Source organism: Ovis canadensis, chromosome 24, assembly GCF_042477335.2.
Source record: "Ovis canadensis isolate MfBH-ARS-UI-01 breed Bighorn chromosome 24, ARS-UI_OviCan_v2, whole genome shotgun sequence".
NCBI lineage: Eukaryota > Metazoa > Chordata > Mammalia > Artiodactyla > Bovidae > Ovis > Ovis canadensis.
In genome coordinates, this window is record NC_091268.1 from 22,709,222 (window position 1) to 22,730,027 (window position 20,806).

At 52.5% G+C, this 20,806-nt stretch overlaps 1 protein-coding gene across 2 annotated transcripts; it reads right to left on the reverse strand.

Annotated features, from left to right (window-relative positions):
* Positions 1 to 1,737: 1,737 nt before the first annotated feature.
* On the reverse strand, positions 1,738 to 20,502 carry TMEM114 (transmembrane protein 114). 2 transcript variants are annotated; one of them, XM_069569786.1, is made up of 4 exons: positions 20,283 to 20,502; positions 19,905 to 19,985; positions 7,053 to 7,190; positions 1,738 to 5,169 (listed from the first exon to the last, which is right to left on the reverse strand). In XM_069569786.1, the coding sequence occupies exons 1-4, from the start codon at positions 20,500 to 20,502 to the stop codon at positions 4,937 to 4,939; spliced, it is 672 nt and encodes a 223-aa protein (XP_069425887.1). In that variant the 3' UTR covers positions 1,738 to 4,936. The 2 variants fall into 2 exon arrangements, with proteins under 2 accessions (XP_069425887.1, XP_069425888.1); XM_069569787.1 differs by lacking the exon at positions 7,053 to 7,190.
* Between the last annotated feature and the right edge of the window lie 304 nt (positions 20,503 to 20,806).

Consider the following 20,806-nt stretch of genomic DNA (forward strand, 5'->3'; position numbering starts at 1 on the left):
TCTTATGTCTCCTGCGTTGGCAGGCAGGTCCTTCACCACTGCACCACCAGGGAAGCCCCCTCTCTGTCACTATCTCTGTCACTATCTCTTTAAGGGTGTTGATATGTTTCTCTGAGCCTCTTGTGTCTGTGTGTATGTGTCCATCTGTCATTCTGTCCTTCTCTCTCCCTCTCCCTTCCCCTATCCTCCAGACGCTCCAGGGGCGGGGCATGCGGGGCAGGGGGTGGTCACAGTTGTAAATATCTGGGAAGCACAGGCTTCCCAGGTGACACTAGTGGTAAAGAACCTGCCTGCCAATGCAAGAGACGTCAGAGACACAGGTTCGATCCCTGGGTCAGGAAGATCCCCTGGAGGAGGGCATGGCAACCCACTCCAGTCTTCTTGTCTGGAGACTCCCTGGTGGGCTACAGGCCATGGCCCGGGCTACAGAGCTGCACACAAGTGAGCAACTGACACTTTCACTTTCCCCTCATAGGTGAGTGACGACGTGGATGAAGAATATGAGTGAATCACTACATATTGATGCATGGTGGATGGCTGGGTGGAGGGTGGACAGTGAGTCAACCAATGAGGGAACTTTCTCGCCAGGCAGAGACGTCCTGAGTGGCGAGTGGGTCAGTTCCATGGACCATCCACATCAGACTGTCCAGCCAGGTCTGGACCAAAGGACACAGGTCCAGGCAGAGCTCCCTCTGCGAAGGGGAGGCAAGTTCTTCCTCCCCCTCTTGTCCTATTTACTTTTCTGAAGTAAAAGCCCCCTCCCCTCAACCCCCAAAGCCCACCCTGAGTCCAAGCCCCGCCTCCTCCTGGTCTGAACACCCTGATGCCCCAGATGATGGGAGAAGCCCCTCCTCCACCTGCTCTCCACCCCCAGACCAAAGGAGCTTCTGTAGGGGTTCTCACTCCACCCCTGCACAGCATAGTCACCTGGGGAACTCTTTTTTAAAAATACCAATGCCTGGGCCCACTTTCGAAGTTTGGATTCCTTTGGGCTCAGTTGTTAGAAGTTTGATTTTATTTTAAAGCCCCTGAATGATGCTACTGTGAAGCCTGTGGTGAGAACTGCTGTGTTAGAGCCGGCACCTCTGCCACCCAGACAGCAATGGAAGGACTTCCCCAGTGGTCCAGCAGTTAAGACTCTGCACTTCCTCTGCAGGGGGCACAGGTTGGATCCCTGGTTAGGGAACTAAGATCCTGCATGCTGCACCATGCGGCCAAAACACTGAAAATATGTTCAAAATAGGGATGGAATCAAAGGGAATGGGATGCGATAGGACAGAATCCCAAACACAGCTCAACCACGAAGAACCTCCTTACCATGGACCAGAGGAACCCCCAGCCCTCTTCCTCTGCCTCCTCCTCCCCTCTCTAACTTCACCTCCTACCGCCATCCCCCAACACGCCTTCCTTCCCTCCCTCAAACACCTAAGCCTGTTCCCACCTCAGGGCCTTTGCACGTGCCGACACCTGCCTGGTCGGCTGTTTCCCACATGGAGGGCTTCTCATCTGAGTCTGCACAAATGCCGCCTCCTCCCAGAGGCCCTTCCTGACTGTCCTTCCAAGAGTAGCCCCCCCAGCACCTTCCATCTCATGACCCTGTTTTCTTCACCTCGTGAGTTTCTCGTATGCCCTGCTGGTTCTCATGTGCGCCGTCGGTTTCCATGTAATGCCAGGGATCTTGTCATCCATGCCCACGGATGCATTCTCAGACCCCAGTGCAGTTTTTGGGACATAACAGGCATTTGGTAAGTGTTTATTGAATGAATGAGATCCTTTACAACTGTGTAGTCAGTTCCTTGAGAACACAGGTGCCCTCTCTTTGTCCTTATTCCTTTTCGTTCCCGTAGCCGGGTTTCTCACACTCGGCACTTTGACAAGTGGGACTAGATATCTTTCTTGTTTGGAGGGCATCCCGTGCCCTGTGAAAGTTGAATAGCGGCCCTAATCTCCACCCACTGGAGATAGCACGCACCCGTCCCCAGGAATGACAACCAGAAATGTCTCCAGACACCCCCAAAGGCCCCAAGTGGAGAGGGAGCGGCGAATCTCCCCCAGTGAAGAACCCCTGCCGTGAGTGTTTAACCCACTGAAAGGCTGAGAACAAATGTCCTTGGTTTGATTTGAATATCAAGGCTAGCCTCTAGTGCAGTTCCCCAGTATGACCAGCAGGTGGCAGCAGAGACCGCCCTCTCACTATCACAGTTTGCTCCCGCTTTGTGAAAACTTTTTCATCTTTCTCCCCAGACTAGAAACTGATTTTTGGAAATGCACTCACCCACTGCCACGAGGTCTTGTGACCAATCCACTTTTTTTGTACTTTTTCAGACTAGACAGAAAGGGAAGCAGCAGCAATGATTTGAACCCAGAAGTGCGCTGGAATCAGGTAGATATGAATTTCAGTCCCAATTGTACCCCCTTTCTCTCCTTAGCTTGGGCTTCCCTGGAAGCTCAGCTGGTACAGAATCCGCCTGCAACAGGGAGACCTCAGTTTGATTCCTGGGTTGGGAAGATCCATTGGAGAAGAGATAGGCTACCCACTCCAGTATTCTTGGGCTTCCCTGGTGGCTAGGGAGACCTGGGTTTGATCCCTGGGTTGGGAGGATCCCCCAGAGGAGGGAAAGGTGACCAGCTCCAATATTCTGGCCCGGAGAATTCCATGGACTGTATAGTCCATGAGGTCACAACGAGTCGGACACGACTGAGTGACCACTCTCTCCCAGCTTAGCCCATCTGCCCCTCAGTTCTGACCTGTACGCACTTCGCACATCTCCATAGTCAGTACCATCAGCCATGTATTTCACCTGCCTCTGTCCTCAACCGTGTTGCAACTCAGGGAGCAAGGGCTCGCTCTGGTGGGGTCACCGCCCCTAGTTCCTAGCATAAACGGCCGGCCCTCGGAGGTTTGCTGAATGACTGATTGATACGTTCACTGGACAGTGCGGGGGCAGAGTAAGCAATGACTCAATGGGTGTCAGCCGTGACGACGACCATGCCCTACTAAGGATGCCCTACTTCACGATGATGGCCATGCTACGGTGAGGGGGAGGACATCACAGTGTAGGCAGTGACGTCGTGGCAAAAGTAATGATGTCATGGTAGAGTGATGTCACGGTGAGGATGACGTTATGCAGTTGGTCTTAGTGTTCTCATCTTATGTCCACACCAGGGGGCCCCAGACCGGAACCGTCAGCCCTTCCTGCGGAGTTTCTGTAACAGGTATTTTATTTTGTTCTTAGCCATGCCATGCAGCAGGTGGGATCTCGGTTCTGAGACCAGGGATCGAATCCACACCCCTGCATTGGAAGCACAGAGTCTTAACCACTGGACCACCAGGGAAGTCCCTCCTGGGGAGTTTCTTAAACCTGCAGCTCCCCGGCCCTCCGCACATCTCATGACTCAGAATCTTACAGAAGCAGGTTCTCAACCTTAGCTGATGTTGAGTCATCAGAAGAGGTCCACAATTATCAACACCTAGGCTGCCTCCTCCCCACCCCCGACCCGGAGACCGTCAGAGCAGAGGTTGAACCCCGGCATCAGGCCTCGTGATTCTAATGGGCAGCAAGGCGAAAGCCAGCCCTGACACTTAACAAACTCCCCAGGTCAGTGTGATACAAAGGGTGGTCCCAGCCCAGGAGTGTCTGCAGCACCTGGAAACTGCTTAGAAATGAGCCCCACCCAGACCCACCGACTCAGAGACCCCAAGTGGGCCTGGACTCCCGGTGGACTGACGTGTGAGCAGCACTGCCCCGGGGGAGTTCAGACACACAGCCACTCTGGGGCCCCCATCCCCACCGGCCAGAATATCAGGAGGAAAGAGGGATGGAACTTTCTGGAGGAGGGAGGAAGAGTTATGATCAGTCCCCAGAGATCACTCTAGCCATTGACCAACTCCTCGGGGGCCTCCCAGCTCCCTATTCTAGACTGAACCTCCCCACCACACAAGAAAACACCAGACTACAGTGATTTTCACCCCAAAGGACCCGAGTCTTCTCTGAAGAGCGTTCAGTGCCAATGGGGCCATGGAGGTGGGCACAGGCCCCCAGCCAGACCCGCCGGGGCCATGCCAAGAAAACACCTTCCACCTCCGGTCACAGAGCTGCTATGCTGCTAAGCCACTCAGTCGTGTCTGACTCTTTGCGACCCATGGACTGTAGCCCACCAGGCTCCTCTGTCCATGGGACTCTCCAAAGCAAGAATACTGGAGTGGGGTGCCATGCCCTCCTCCAGGGGATCTTCCTGACTCAGGGGTGGAACCCAGGTCTCCCGAATTGCAGGCAGGAGAATCATTGTACCAACAAAGCCTGAAAGGAACCAGGTGAGCATGAGCCTGGCTGAAGCAGGTGAGGCAGGACACATCCACCACCTGGCTGTTGAGGAGCCCACGTCTCTGCGGTCTTCCCCCCGGTTCCCCACAGGGCCTCCTGCCTGGCCCCAGGTCACGGGGAAGCCTGAAGCCCAGTGTCTGAGATGCAGCCGCCTCCACACACAGGATCCAGGCCGCAGCCAGTCAGCAGGAACCACCCAGAGAAGCTGAGCTGTCGGAGAATATGCCTGTAGCTTCCTGTGTTTTTCTAACAGTTACCTAACCTCTCTGGTCCTCCATTTTCTTAACAGAGAGACTCATGCAAAGGGCAGGTGTGAGGATGCAGCGAAGCCAGAGGCAGTGCACAGAGGCTGCAGTGACCGAGGGGGCCCTTTGTGTGGTCTCACGGGTTCGGGCTCCTCCAGGCCACAGACACACAGGTGCCTGGACACAGCATCCCCCACGCCAGGCAGCGCTAACATGACCGCCAGGCCCGGAGCTCAGCCCACAGCAGCTCTCTGGTGGTGGCCTCAGACCAAGGGGAAGCCGCAGCCCACCAGGATGGTGTCCCTGAGCACCGGCCCCTCCAGTCCAAGCCGCTCCCTCCACCCTCAAGCCAGAGCCCGCCCGAATTCAGATGGCCTGGTCCTGCCGCTGTCTCAGGCTGAGCACGCGGGCCGCCGCCAGGAAGGTGGCCCCGGTGAGCAGCTCGGCGACGCAGCTGACCCAGCCCAGGGCCAGGGACCAGCCGAAGCGGATGTCCACCTGGTCCAGCAGCGTCTTCTCCTGCAGGAGACACAGCGCCTCCTGGAAGGCGGCGGCCGAGTAGGCGATGTAGACGCTGATGCCGGCGAGGGTCACCAGGGCTGCAGCGGACAGAGGAGAGCTGGCGGACCCCCACAGACACCCAGCACCACCCTCCTTCCCTCTGCTGCCCGTCCTCTGTCCCCCCACTCCTGCCACTGGTAGCTCCTCCCCATCCATCTTTCACGTGTGAGTGTGCGTGTCCCCTCTGTCCATGGGCTCTCCAGGCAAGAATCCTGGAGTGGGTTGCCATGTCCTCCTCCAGGGGGTCTTCCCGACCCAGGGATGGAACCCAGGTCTCCCCCAAGTTGGCAGCTGGATTCTTTACCACTGAGCCCCCTGGGAAGCCCCCGTCTATCTCAGCTCGTGTCAATTCCTGGATGCTATCCCCCGCACCCTACAGCTGGCCGAACCACCCCCTCCCATGGTTTCACAGCGCCTCACGGCACTCCATCACTGCCCAGGTCAGAACTGGCATTTTGCATCTGTTTGTGAACCAGCTAATGTCCATCTGCCTCAGTGTGAGCCCCAAGGGGTCCGCCCTGGACTCCCCAGCACCCAGAACAGCACCCTGCACACGGCCGGTCCCCATCCCTGTGTGATTAGGGCCCGCTGTCCAGTCTCACAGTCAGTGGTCCCGGGGGGCTATTTAAACACATTAGCCTCGGTCTACATCTCAGCTCCACGCTGGCACCTGCCACATGTCAAGCGCTATATTGCCTGGTTTCATGGCAAATCAGAGATGGAGACTTCTCCTGGGGAGGCGCCGCTTGGAGAATTCATAACTGGGCAAACCGTTAATGCCGATATTCTTAATAACATTACAGAGAATGGAAGGGAGCCTATGGTATTCTCCCCTCCAGACACTACTCTGCCGCTCCCTCCGTGGATCCCGAGTGCGTGTGTCATCCTTGCCGTCCCCTCCATGGATTTGATTGTGTGTGTCATCCCCGTTCTTGTTTTGTGTTGCTTCTGTGACTGTGCAGGGTGTTTAGCTGCAGCATGTGGGGTCTAGTTCCCTGAGCAGGGACAGAGGCAGGTCCCCTGCATGGAGAGCATGAAGGCTTGGCTGCTGGACCGCCAGGGAAGTCCCTGTTCTTGTTCTTTCTTAAGGACCGTTTCAAATGACCCAGGAAAATTCCCTAGTGGCCCAGTGGTTAGGACTCCACACTTTCACTGCCAAGGGCTCAGATTCAGTCCTTAGTCAGGGAACTAACTGACCCCATAAGCCATGCAGTGCGGCCAGTAAGTAAATAAGCAGGAGGCTATAAAGCTCCCGGAGAAGGCAATGGCGCCCCATTCCAGTACTCTTGCCTGGAAAATCCCATGGATGGAAGAGCCTGGTGGGCTGCAGTCCATGGGGTCGCTAAGAGCTGGACAGGACTGAGCAACTTCACTTTCACTTTTCATTTTCATGCATTGGAGAAGGAAATGGCAACCACTCCAGTGTTCTTGCCTGGAGACTCCCAGGGACGGGGGAGCCTGGTGCGCTGCCATCTATGGGGTCGCACAGAGTCGGACACAACTGAAGCGACTTAGCAGCAGCAGCAAGTGCTAGATCCCATCTTTGAAACCCAGCCATTGCCTGACTTGCCTGATTTTAATCAATCAAAGCAAAGCATTGTATCAGGATGGCAGGTGTGCATGAGACAGCAAGGGTCTCCCGCCAGCCTGTGACCCTAACCCTGAAGCTCTCGGGACTCAGCTTCTTTTATGAAACAGTGAAAACGATTCTCAGAACCTGCTCTCACCCTCAGGCTTCTCTCCTGGGACCACAGACCCAGGGACCCTGGGCAGGAAACCTGTTCATCCCTTCCAGCTAGGAGATCACAGCGGGGCAAACCGAGCCCCAGAGGGGATGCGGTCTCCCCCACCCTCCTTCCTTCTGGGGGATCATGCACGGCCCTTCCTGGCACCCGGGGCCCCATGCCAGCCAGGCACCTACCTCCAAAGAGGAAGAGGGTCCCCGTGAGCAGGAGGAGGCAGGAGGCTCGCAGGAGGAAGCTCAGAAAGCCCGTCATGCCCCCGAAAACCATGAGGATCAGGCTGAGCGGCAGCAGAATCACGAACGTCCCATGCATGGCTTAGGGGAGACAGAAGGAGGCAGTTACTAACATCCTTCAGTCAATCAACAAACACCTACCGAGCACTTCCTGTGACCAGCACCCAAACGCTGGGGGGAGGCGGGGAATTGCCACTGCTACTGCCGGTAATGATGATGATCTGGGCTTCCTGGTGGCTCAGGGGTAAAGAACCTGCCTGCTAACGGCGGGGGCAAACAGGTTTGATCCCTGATCTGGGAAGATCCCACATACTGCAGAGCAGCTAAACCCACGCCCTGCAACTACTGAGACTGTGCTCTGGAGCCCAGGAGCTGTGACTACTGAAGCCTGTGCTCCGAAACGAGAGAAGCCCTGGAACCTCCACTAGAGAAAAGTCCAAGCAGCAACAAACCCAGCACAGCCTAAATAAGTAAACAAAATTATTTTAAAAAGCCATGATAAGAATATGATTAATATGCTGTGCTAAGTCACTTCAATCGTGTCTGACCCTGTGAACTGTAGCCCGCCGGCTCCTCTGTCCATGGGATCCTCCAGGCGAGAATACTGGAGTGGATTCCTGTGCCCTCCTCCACGGCATCTCCTGACCCAACGATGGAACCTGCTTCTCTTGTGTCTCCTGCCCTGACAGGCGGGTTCTTTACCGCTAGAGCCACCTGGGAAGCTATGGTTATTGAAGCTCAGTTATGCCAGGCTTTGTGCTGCGTAAGTACCATCTCATTTAAATCCCACGCACCCTGAAAGTAGGTATTGTCCTTGTTCATTCGCTTATTCACTCAGCACACGTGTATCGAGTACCTGCTGGGTGCCAGGCTCTGTCCCTAGATTGGCAGACGCATAAGCAAATTCACCAAGGCTCCTGCCGTGTGGGGTCAGCAGTGAACAAGTGATGAAGCTGAGAAACGGTGACAAACGCACGGGGAAGGGCGTGAACAACGCTGAGAAGCCGGCAGGGCAGCGGCTCTACTGCGGAAGTGACATCAGAGCAAAGAGCAGGGAGGAGTCAGAGATGGGAGGGGGTGTGCCCGGCGGGGCTTCCTCCGGGAGAGCCAGCCAGGGTGGCTGAGGGGAGGGAGAGTGAGGATGTGGGGAGGGGAGATCGTTCAGAGAAGCTCGCGTGGGGCTCGGGGCTCCGGAGCCATCGGGAAGATTTTTCATTTCTCTCCGAATGAGAGGGCTTCCCTGGTGGCTCAGACGGTAAAGATTCCACCTGCAATGCAGGAGACCTGGGTTCCATCCCTGGGTTGGGAAGATCCCCTGGAGGAGGGCATGGCAACCCACTCCAGTATTCTTCCCTGGAAAATTCCCACGGACAGAGGAGCCTCCCAGGCTACAGTCCATGGGGTCACCAAGAGCCAGACAGGACTGAGCGACTAAGCACAGCACTGATTGAGACGGAGGCCACCAGCCTGTCTTGAGGCATGAGAAACACAGACTTTCACTTCGGTTTCTACAGGTTGCTCTGGTCGCTCTATTGAGAGTAGCCAGCAGAGGGGTGTAGGGGGTTGAAAGAAGGCTCCCAAGTTCACGTCCAGACTTCATTTCCTTGGGCTCCAAAATCACTGCAGATGGTGACTGCAGACGTGACCTTAAAAGATGCTTGCTTCTTGGAAGAAAAGCGATGACCAACCTAGACAGCGTATTTTTTTTTTCCTTTTGTTTTTTTTTTTGTTTTTTTGTTTTTTTAGTTTTTTATTTTTTACATTTTAAAATCTTTAATTCTTACATGCATTCCCAAACATGAACCCCCCTCCCACCTCCCTCCCCATAACATCTTTCTGGGTCATCCCCATGCACCAGCCCCAAGCATGCTGCATCCTGCGTCAGACATAGACTGGCGATTCAATTCACATGATAGTATACATGTTAGAATGGCATTCTCCCAAATCATCCCACCCTCTCCCTCTCCCTCTGAGTCCAAAAGTCCGTTATACACATCTGTGTCTCTTTCCCTGTCTTGCATACAGGGTCGTCATTGCCATCTTCCTAAATTCCATATATATGTGTTAGTATACTGTATTGGTGTTTTTCTTTCTGGCTTACTTCACTCTGTATAATCGGCTCCAGTTTCATCCATCTCATCAGAACTGATTCAAATGAATTCTTTTTAACGGCTGAGTAATACTCCATTGTGTATATGTACCACAGCTTTCTTATCCATTCATCTGCTGATGGACATCTAGGTTGTTTCCATGTCCTGGCTATTATAAACAGTGCTGCGATGAACATTGGGGTACATGTGTCTCTTTCAATTCTGGTTTCCTCGGTGTGTATGCCCAGAAGTGGGATTGCTGGGTCATAAGGGAGTTCTATTTGCAATTTTTTAAGGAATCTCCACACTGTTCTCCATAGTGGCTGTACTAGTTTGCATTCCCACCAACAGTGTAGGAGGGTTCCCTTTTTTCCACACCCTCTCCAGCATTTATTGCTTGCAGATTTTTGGATCGCAGCCATTCTGACTGGTGTGAAGTGGTACCTCATTGTGGTTTTGATTTGCATTTCTCTAATAATGAGTGATGTTGAGCATCTTTTCATGTGTTTGTTAGCCATCCGTATGTCTTCTTTGGAGAAATGTCTATTTAGTTCTTTGGCCCATTTTTTGATAGGGTCGTTTATTTTTCTGGAGTTGAGCTGCAGAAGTTGCTTGTATATTTTTGAGATTAGTTGTTTGTCAGTTGCTTCATTAGCTATTATTTTCTCCCATTCAGAAGGCTTAGACAGCGTATTAAAAAGCAGAGACATTACTTTGCCGACGAAGGCCCGTCTAGTCAAGGCTATGGTTTTCCCAGTAGCCATGTATGGATGTGAGAGATGGACCAGCAGGGAACACCGCCAGAGAAGATGCCTGAGTTCATATCCGGAAGGGTCTGCCCAGCCATGCCCCCCTCTCCCTTCCCAGCCACGGGAGGCTGAAGAGTGACAGGTTGGGGTGGGGTGGGGGGGGCGAGGATTGAGCAGGAGAGAAGAGGGGGAAGCCAGAGAAAGAGCCGCCCGTCCATCCCCTCCCCCTGCTCTGTCCCCAGACTGCGTGTCTCTTGTGAGTCACTTCATTCCTCAGAAGCTCCGTTTTCACGTCCCTGACCTGGAGGTCATGAGATGCGGCTCGCTGTGTTACCACAAGGACAATGTGCATGGAGGAAATGGAGAGGCCCATAGAGCCCGGATTAAATCAACCATGACCCCACCAACCGTACAGATGATGAAGGTGATCGTCCGGTCTGCCTTCCCCTGTATCACACCCCTTGGTCTGCAAGCCCCTAAATGCCAGCAGCCTTGGCGAGTCAAGGAGACAAGGCCCATCTCCTTCCTGGGGCTGTCACAGGACAAAACGTGATTCCAGGGGACGGGGACTTGGGGTCTTTCCTCCTTTGCTCCCTCCCTCTTTTCCTTCCTTCCTTTCTCAAGGAAAGATCTTGGACAAGGAAGCACAACAGCTGGTGTGAAAACCGGGTTCTGTTAAGATCTGTCTGCTGCATGCCACTGCCTCCAGACACTAGCTGAGAAATGAAATCATTTCTCATTTAGAAATTAATGAGGTTTCCCGGAGTTGATTCGTCCCTGCAGCCCCACGTGTGAGCTCCCCAGACACACTGCCGGCTGAGTTCCTGTACATGTTCAATTAAATATCTGGACGAGAACAGTTCTCCCCCTGGGAGAGTTGTAACATTTCCTGCTGAAATTTGGTTTAGTACTTTTTTTGTTTTAATGTGCCTTGGTCTTCTGTTAGTTTTTTATTTTCAGGACTGCTGTCTGGGGACATAAATATTGATTCTGAGTTCTGTTCTACTTGGAAAGGTCCCCATCTCCAGGTACATCTCATTCAGAAACGAATGTCTAAGGCCCCCATAGAGCCTGGGCATCAGCAGGGGACAAGGTCTCTGGCCTCACGGAGATCACAGTCCAGGAAGGAGACAGACTCTCAGGAAAATAAAGGGGATGATTACAGACTTAGTGTCAGAAAGGACATGAGCGTGATAATGTGGAGAAAAAAAAACAAGGTGGCCACTTCTATAGCTGAGATGGCTGTTTTAATTACCTAGAGCCGACATCATAAATTACTACAAACTAGGTGTCATGTATGGATGTGAGAGTTGGATCATAAAGAAAGCTGAGCACTGAAGAATTGATGCTGTCAAAGTGGGGTACGGGAGAAAATTCTTGAGAGCCCCTTGGACAGCAAGGCGATCCAACCAGTCAATCCTAAAGGAAACCAACCCTGAATATTCACTGGAAGGACTGAAGCTGAAGCTCCAATCCTTTGGCCACCTGATGCAAAGAGCTGACTTGTTGGAACAGACCCTGATGCTGGGAAAGATTGAAGGCAAAAGGAGAAGGGGGCAGCAGGGGATGAGATGGTTGGATGGCATCACGAACTCACTGGATATGAGTTTGAGCAAAATCTGGGAGATAGTGAAGGACAGAGGAGCCTGGCGTGCTGTAGTCCACGGGGTCGAAAAGAGACTTGACTTAGCAACTGAGCAACAACAGCAGATGTCTTAAAAGCAGGAGGAATTTATTCTCTCACAGTGCTGGAGGCTCTAAGTCTAAAATCAAGGTGTCAGCAGGAACTTGGTCCCTCCAGAGGCTCTGGGGAAGACTCCTTCCTGCCTCTTCCAACCTCTGGTGGTTGCTGACAAGGCTTGGCATTCCTTGGTTGGTGGCAGCATCCTTCTGATGTCCACCTCCATCTTCCTATGACCTTCTTGTCTCTTCTCTGCGATTCTCTTTTTCTTACGAGGACACTTGTCATAGGATGTAGGTTAGTCCACAGTGATCTTAAGAGCCTTAACTATATCGACAAAGATGTTTTTTTCCAAATGAGGTCCCATTCCGGGGTACTAGGATCTGTGAGGACATGGTCACATTTTTCTGGAGGGTGATACCCTTCAGTCCACTCCAGCATTGGGACTTCCCCGGTGGTCCAGTGGCTAAGACCCCTGCGCTTCCAATGCAGGAGCCTGAGTTTGATCCCTGGTCTAGGAAATAAGATTCCACGTGCTGCGTGGCAAAAGCAAAAGACTCAATGAACCCAATCCACTACAGTGTTTACAATAGGAGCACAACCCCGGAGAGCTAAGATTACCATCTAGAATTAATCATGGGCCCTCCTGGTGACTCAGTGGTAAAGAGTCTACCTGCCAATGTAGGAGACACGGACGTGATCCCTGGGCCAGGAAGACCCCACGTGCCATGGAGCAGCTACGGCCTGGGAGCCTCAACTACTGAAGCCCGAGCACCCTAGAGCCTGTGCTCCACAACAAGAGAAGCCCCCGCAGGGAGAAGCCTTCGTGCCGAAACTAGAGCAAAGCCCTGGGCAGCGGTGAAGACCCAGAAGAGCCATAAATAAATACAGTTGTTTAAAATAATACTAATAATCGTGTTGGTGATCAGGAAGACGACGATGGTGCAGTCCCGGTCCTCCAAGGAGCCACGTTCTAGCGACAACAGATTCGAAAATTCACCAAAAAAGAAAAAGAAAAGAAAATTCACTTCCTTACCAGGTAAAATAGGATTGAATGTCCCTGAGGATCTCCAAGTCACACTGACAAGGTTTGAAACTAAAGATAGTGACTTTTTCCCCTTTGGGAAATGGTTCCTGAGACTTTCTTCTTTTGCTAGCACTTTTGATGTTGGAGAATGATACCGTTCTGCTCTTTTAGCTTCTCCGATGGCTCAGTGGTAAAAAAAAAAAAAAAAAATCTGCCTGCAATGCAGGAGACGCAAGCTAGACCCTTGGGTTGGGAAAATTCTCTGGAGAAGGGCATGGCAACCCACTCCAGTATTCTTGCCTGGAGAATCCCATGGATAGAGCAGCCTGGTGGGCTACAGTCCATAGGTCACAAAGAGTTGGACATGACTGAGCACGCACACACTTCTCTGCTCTCCATAACAGAAAGACTATTACTTCTTAACTACCCTGGGGCTTTCTGACCTCGCAAACATTCCAGAAGCCTGCTCTGTCCATCAAGCTATTCTTTGAACGTGCGATAATGGATCGTTCACGAAGTTATTCTTGGCGTGAACATCTTGGCTTTTCTCAGGGTTTGCTTTTCCTTTGCAACAAAGCATTTCTGAATCAAAAAAATCTCTTGCACCTGGGTATCTATTTGCTCTTGATGAAAAAATGACCTGTCAACATTATTAGTATTATTAATTCTACATGGTAATCTTAGTTCTCGAGTGTTGAGCTCCTACTGCGGGCAGTGGAGAAGAGCGGGGTTCCAAACCCAAGGAACAGGCTAGGAATTTTTCTTCCGGTCTCAGCACCCTCACATTATGCTGAAATTACCCTCAGCGTAGCATCATTCTAAGAGAGTAGAAACTGCCTGTGTTCAAATCCCAGATCATCCAGTTACTGTGTAAACTTTGGTCACTTACCCAGCCTCTCCATGCCTTGGTTTCCTCATTTGAAAAGTGAGGATAAATCACAGTGCCTGCCTCATGGGACTGTTGTGGAGATTAAATGGATGGAAACATGTGAAGACCTCAGGACAGGGTCTGGCACCCAGCACCTGCTCTGTAAGCACTGACTGTTATTTTTACTGCTCTTCACCACTCCACAGAAAGGGGTCCCACCTCCCTTTACTCCATGCCCCTGTTTTATTTCCTTTGTTACAGCTACTACTGTTTGAAGCCATTTTAGTTTATTTATTCACTGCTCACCAGGTGTTTGTGATCTGCCTGCTGCATTAGACACTAAGCTGTAGGCGGCAAGCACCCCACCAGTCTCACCATGTTTTATCCCCAGCATTAAGTAAAAACAAAAAAAAAGGAGTTTACAATGATTACCCCCATTTTAGAGCAGGAGGAAAACGGGACGACAGAGGATGAGGCATCATGGACTCAATGGACATGAGCTTGAGCAAACTCTGGGAGACAGTGAAGGACAGGGAAGCCTGGCATGCTGCAGTCCAAGGGGTCACAAGAGTCGGATACAACTTTGCAGCTGAACAACAACAACAAAGCCCCATTTTACAGATGAGAAGCCTGAGGCTCAGGGAGATAACATGACTTAAACGCAGAAGATGCAATTCCCCTCCTGTTTTAGGTAACCTAAGCTGGATTCTTCGCCATCTCTGAGCGACTAAAACAACTATGCTGGAAGCTTTGCTTATATGACCTCATTTCATCTCAAAGCAACCCATTTATTTTTTTAATTTATTTTTCATTGAAAGTGAAAAGTGAAGTCGCTCAGTCGTGTCCAACTCTATTCGAATCCATGGACCATAGCCCACTAGGCTCCTCAGTCCATGGAATTCTCCAGGCAAAAGTACTGGAGTGGGATGCCATGTTACATTAATCACTGCTGTACAGGAAAGTGACTCAGTTATCATATATATATATGTTCTTTCTCATATTCTTGTCCATTATAGTTTATCACAGGATATGGAATATAGTTCCCTGTGCTATACAGCAGGATCTTGTTGTTTATAAAACAGCCCATCTATAGAAGCAGATGACTAGCCAGAAGTTACAGAACTGGTCAGAGGGACCTTACCTATGATGAGGCTGACCCCACCTCATCTTGTTGAGAGAGGCACATGACTCAGCCTGGCCAATCAGCACACTCCTTGTCCTCGGCCATACTGATTGGCTCAGTCCTAGGCATGTGCTCTGATCTGATCCAATGAGAGACCTACCAGCAGTTGCAGACTGATTGGGCAACAGTCTCCTTTTGGTTGCTGAGACTGGAGAGCATTTAGTTGAAAGCAGAATCCGGAGGCAAAGCCCAGAGAGAAGAAGAAAGAAAAAAATGTGTTTAACTCTTTAGGTCCTGGGGGGCTTGAGCTTTTCAGCTCCATGGACCAGGAATTCCGTGTTTTGATTCAACTAGTATGATTCGGGGGCTTCCCCGGTGGCTTAGCGGTAAAGACTCTGCCTGCAATGCAGGAGCTGCAGGAGATGCGAGTTCAATCCCTGGGTGGGGAAGAGCCCTGGAGGAGGGCATGGCAACCCCCTCCAGTATTCATGCCTGGAGAATCCCATGGACAGAGGAGCCCGGTGGGGTACAGTCGATAGGATCACGAAGAGTCAGACACAACTGAAGCAACTTAACACGCATGCACAGTGTGATTTGAGTTTCCATCACTTTCAAAAGGCTGATACAGCTAGCTTGGGTGGCTCTAAACTGTGGCTCTTTTATCTAAACTGTGCTGGGACTTCCCTGGCAGTCCAGTGGTTAAGACGCTGAGCCTCCAATGCAAAGGGCAAAGTTTCAATCCCTGGTCAGGGAACTAATATCCCACATGCCATGCGGCAGGGCCAAGAAAATATTTCTAAAATATAAAAGTAATAATAATAAACTGTGCTGAATTTGAAGATTGCCTCTCTCTGCCAAAAAAAAATTTCCCAGTCCCTAGCCAGAGAAGCAAACCCTTGACATCCCCAGAGCTAATCAAGAAGGTAAAATATCCAAGCAAGGTGGAGTTTTACTGGGTACAGAAGTAAGCTGCCTGCATGGGTTTTCTTGGAGGAAAAATCAATGGTTCTTCCCATACACCCTCAGGAGGGGGTCTGTCTAGAAGGCTGACTCACAGAGCATGCAGCTTGTCACTTGGTCTCCATCCTCTATGACTCTTCTGCAGGTCCGAAAAGGAACACGGCCTCTTTGTGCAATAAAAGAACTTGGCCAGCATTCAGAACTCTTTCTGGGGATAAAGAGATTCTGGGAAAAAGCTGTCTCTGGGGCTGATTTTCAGTGAGCACGAGGTCTGAAGGGCCAGCCTCCTCTCTGATGAGACAATGCTAGTAAAAGCAGCTAACACTCGGGGTACACTTACAGGGCCAGGAGGCTCTTACTGCAGGAGGCTCTTGAAATACACTCTCTTATTTCAGCCTCGACTGTTCTTATAAGGAGAGATGAGAGTTATCTTCAATTTGCCCATGAGGGAACTGAGACTCAGAGAGGTAGAGGAATTTGCCCAAAGCCATCATGTACGGATGTGAGAGCTGAACCATAAAGAAGGCTGAGCACTGAAGAATCAATGCTTTCAAATTGTGGTGCTGGAGAGGACTCCTGAGAGTCCTTGGACAGCAAGGAGATGAAACCAGGCGATTCTAAAGGAAATCAACCTTGATTATTCATTGGAAGGACTGACACTGAAGCTGAAGCTCCACTTCTTTGACCACCTGATGTGAAGAGCCGACTCATTGGAAAAGACCCTGACGCTGGGAGAGATTGAGGGCAGGAGGAGAAGGGATGACAGAGAATGAGATGGTTAGATGGCATCCCCGAGTCAATGGACATGAGTTTGAGCAAACTCTGGGAGATACCGAAGGACAGGGAAGCCTGGCGTGGTGCAGGTCATGGAGTCACAAAGCGTCAACACGACTGAGCAACTAAATAACAACAACAACATGCCTGGTTGGCAGTGAAGCCGGGACGTAGACCTGGGGCAGAGGGTGAACAGATGCACAGCCTGTGGACGTGGGTTTTGCCTGTTTCTCAAAACCCTGGACCATGCAGGGCTGCTGCATTATCAAGTTTCACAAAGAGGCCAGACCAGTGCTGACTGGTTAGCCATCCAGTGTACCCACTGATGTAATAAGTAGGCTGAAGGCCAGCATCCAGCCCAGCAAAGGGCCACAGATGTGACTGCATCTAAAAGAGGCTGGAAGGAACGGTACAGAGGACTAGAGTTTACTGATCACTTAGTATGTGTCTAGCACGTTTACATCAAATCATTCTTTGATGTAACAGGGAGATCACACAACAGGTACTAAGCCGGGTGCCAGGTAAAGGTCCATTTTTTCATCCAGCTAGTTCGTGGAATCCTGATCCCACACCCCTTTAGGGTTTTGTTATCTCGTTTCAATAAATATGGAAGCTGAGGCTCAGAGAGGTTAAGACACCAACCCCGGGATCACAGAGGGGTCCTGGTAAAGGTCTAAGCTGGGCTTTGACTTCTAGCCCTCAGTTTATGGGCAAAAATTCTTGATTATTCTCTCCCCCAACCCCCCACCGTGGGAAAGCCCTCTTGTTTACTTGATTAAACAAATAAACAAAAATAAGCTGGGCTTCCCTGCTGGTCCAGCAGCTAAGACTCTGCACTCCCAATGCAGGGGGCCGGGGTTCGATCCCTGGTTAGATCCAGGGTTAGATCCCAGGGAACTAGATCCTGCATGCCACAACTAAAAAGATCCCTCATGCCACAACAAAGACCCAAGATCCTGTGTGTTGCGACTAAGACCAGGCGCAGCCAAATAAATACATTTTTAAGTTTTAAATAAATAAATAAGCTGCATAGGCACAATTTCCACGTGCAAAGGGACACCCAACTTTGTTTTAAGGCTGTAGTAAGTGATACAGCATCTCCTGGTTATGTGGACCAAAGCTATCCATTTAGAAGCCTGCTAACTAACTCATAATAGGAAGTTTTGAACGGGAATTGCTGATGATGCTTGAAATGCTCTGAGAACACCCAGAGGTCTTTCTGGTACAACTTGGAGCTGAGGACAGAGTTTGTGAGATCCTTTCCTTTCCTCCATGCACCCCCCCTCACATTCCAAGCATCTAGTGGATATTTCCTTCAGTGGGACTTCACGCAGTGGTGTGCAGGTGGTGGTTTAGTCGCTAAGTCATGTCTGACTCTTGTGACTCTATGGACTGTAGCCTGCCAGGCTCTTCTGTCCATGGAATTCTCCAGACAAGAATACTGGAGTGGGCTGCCATTTCCTTCTCCAGGGCATCTTTCTGACCCAGGAATTGAACCCGGGTCTCCCTCATTACAGGCATGTTCTTTACCAACTGGGCTACAAGGGCAGCCCACGGTGTACTGGAGCTGGATTATATCAGAGTTGTTCTATTGCTAAATCCTGTCTTGCTCTTGTGACCGCAGGGACTGGAGCACACACCGCAGGCTCCTCTGTCCTCCACCATCTCCCAGAGTTTGCTCCAATTCATGTCCATTGAATCAGTCAACTGTTAAGTTTTCAGGAATATGCAGAACCAGTTGACATAATGTAGACAGCTTGAAATTGACCGCAGTGGGAATATTTACTCCACAGAGGTTGGCAAATGCCACAAACCAAGATGCTCCCCTCCCCCAGAGAGCCAATTGTTAAGCATTTTCCAGCACAGCAGTGGACTTCAGAGAAGCAGTCTGGTTCACTCATGTACTCATTTATTCATTCAACAAACACGGATTGAGTTCCACCTCTAAAATATAGTTTGCATTCACTCTCACCCTGCTCAGCCAACCTTGGCTCGTGGGCTACTCTGTGCCAATGCTGTGTGTGCTAAGTCACTTCAGTTGTGTCTGACTCTGTGACACTATGGACTGTAGCCCGCCCAACTCCTCTGTCCATGAGATTCTCCAGCCAAGAGTACTGGGAGTGTGTTGCCATGCCCTCCTCCAGGGGATCTTCCCCACCCAGGGATCAAACCTGCATCTCCTGCATTGGCAAGCAGGTTCTTTACTGCTAGCACCACCTGGGAAGCCCAGGCTCTGTGCTAAATACTAAAAAATCTGTGCTAAATTCCAGCTGTGACAAGAGAGACATGGTCCCTGCTGGCATGGAGCTTGTTTAATGAGGGGGTCAGCTTTTAACTCTAAAAATGTCACACAACCTGTACTGTGAGTAGGAACTAAGTCAGGCTGGAAGGATGGGAGCAGGGAGACTCGAAGTGGAGGCAATGGCGTGTGCAAAGTCCCTGTGGCAGGAGGAGATGCGGCACCTTCCAGGAACTGGTGCATGGCCAACACAGCCGGAGAGGAAAGAGCAAAGGGGAGAGTGGAGCTGAAGAGGGGCCCTGGCAGCCCTCGTGGGCCATGCCAGGGACTTGTCTTTGTTCTGAGAGTCCCATCCCCAACCCTCAGTAAGTCTATCAAAAGCTGCCCATACTTTTCAAGGTCTGGAACTCCGTTCTCATTTCCTTATCATTTCCTTTGCATGGCACCTCTCACTATGCGTGTTTCCTCTTTGCAAAAGTAATTAGGATGGAGATGACAAGAACTTTGTAGGAAGGCTGTGGGGATTAAATGAAGGCTGAAATGGAAAGCGTTCAGCTCCAGGCCTGGCCGCAGGTGAACTGAACTAAGACTCTGATTTTTCCCCCCTCCCTCCAGTGTTCATTCAGCCCCTTTGCTCTCCCGAATTCTGTCCTCAAATCCTGCCGGCTTTTCTGACTTCGGAGCACCGTGCCAGGCACTGGGAAGTCAGCCAGGAACAACAGACACAAGGCCCCGGGCCATGGGGAGCTGTCCTTTGCCTCCTGGTTTTCCTCTCTTGGATCGTTCAGCCAATATTTGCTGCATCCTGGGTGGTGCTGCCAAGCGCTGGTCCTCAACAGCGAGGATGCAGCGACGGCTGACCATGGGGTGTGCCAGGCAGCTCCCCAGGCTGGTTAAGGTGTCTCCTCGGGCTCCGAGTCACCCTCCCCCGTGCTGCTTGCCACTCTGAAATGGAACTGCGCACTTGCCCCTCGGTCTCGCCCGCTAGCCTCTGCGCCCCCTAAGCGCTCTGCCTGGGGCTTGGAGCGCAGCAACCCGCTGCCCCGCGCTCCGAAAGCCTGCGGCCAACGTTTGTCGAATGAATCCCCAACCACACAACTTCACGCGTGGAGCCAGAGGGTCCCGCCGCCTTCTCCTATACCCCTTCCCCCGCTCCTGCCCATGTCAGAGGCCACCTCGGCCGCCCTCTCCTCCGCAGGGCCCCCGCCCCCTGTTCGGATAAAACCTCCCAAACTGGCGTCCAGCCCCGGGTTCCGCTCCCCATCTCGCCCTTCCCGGACTCACTGAGAAGTTGTCGGCTCGAGTCGCTGACGGTCACGTTCTCCTGCCAGAAGGGGTTCATCAGCGGCGCACACGGGCTCTGGACTGGGTGGGGCAGAGGAATCGGTGGGCGTGGGGGGATGGATCCCCGGGGGTTCAGACCCGGCCCGCGCCTTCGTCCCCACGTCCCTCCTGGACGTCCCACCCGGGGGGTGCGGGGGCGCGGAGCAGCGGTGGGCTGAGCGGGGCATCTCTTTATAGGGGCGATGGCAGCCCCAGGACCCCGGGCCACCTCCCGTCCGGCCCCGGACCTCGCGTTTCGCGGGCTCCGAGGCTTGAGAGCCGAGTGCGCGCCAAGCAACAGGTCCGGCCACCGCCCGGGCTCCCCGGGTGCCCCCTTACCCCGGCAGGTCCGCCAGAGGCCGGAGTGCGAGCTCAGAGGCTCGAGCTGGCTGCGGTTGGCGGCCCCCGCCGGGCCCCGCGCCCCCGGGCCGCCCCGCTCCAGGCGCTCGGTGTCGATGATGTACCAGAAGTCGGTGCCGATGGCCGCCGCCAGAAGCACGAAGCTGAGCGCGCCGGTCAGCGCCGCCGCGCCGGCCAGCGCGCCCAGGTGCACCCGCATCGCCGAGCCGCGACCCCGCCTGCCGCCCGCAGCTCCCCGCGCCCGCAGCTCGCGCGCCCCGGTTCTGGGAGCCAGAACTGGGTCCTCGGGACCTCGATCCCTCCCTCCGCCCCTGGCTCCGCCCCTCAGCCCCTCACCTGCAGGCTGGGACTGCACCGCCTCCCCGCTCAGACCCCATCACGATCTAAAACCCCACCTCGATCGACACTCGCAGCCCGGCGCACCCTTTCGCTCCCGCTCCTCAATGGCTCGCAGACCTCCCACCTATCCGCTCCCGCACTCCCCTCGCATCCCAGCTGTTCGC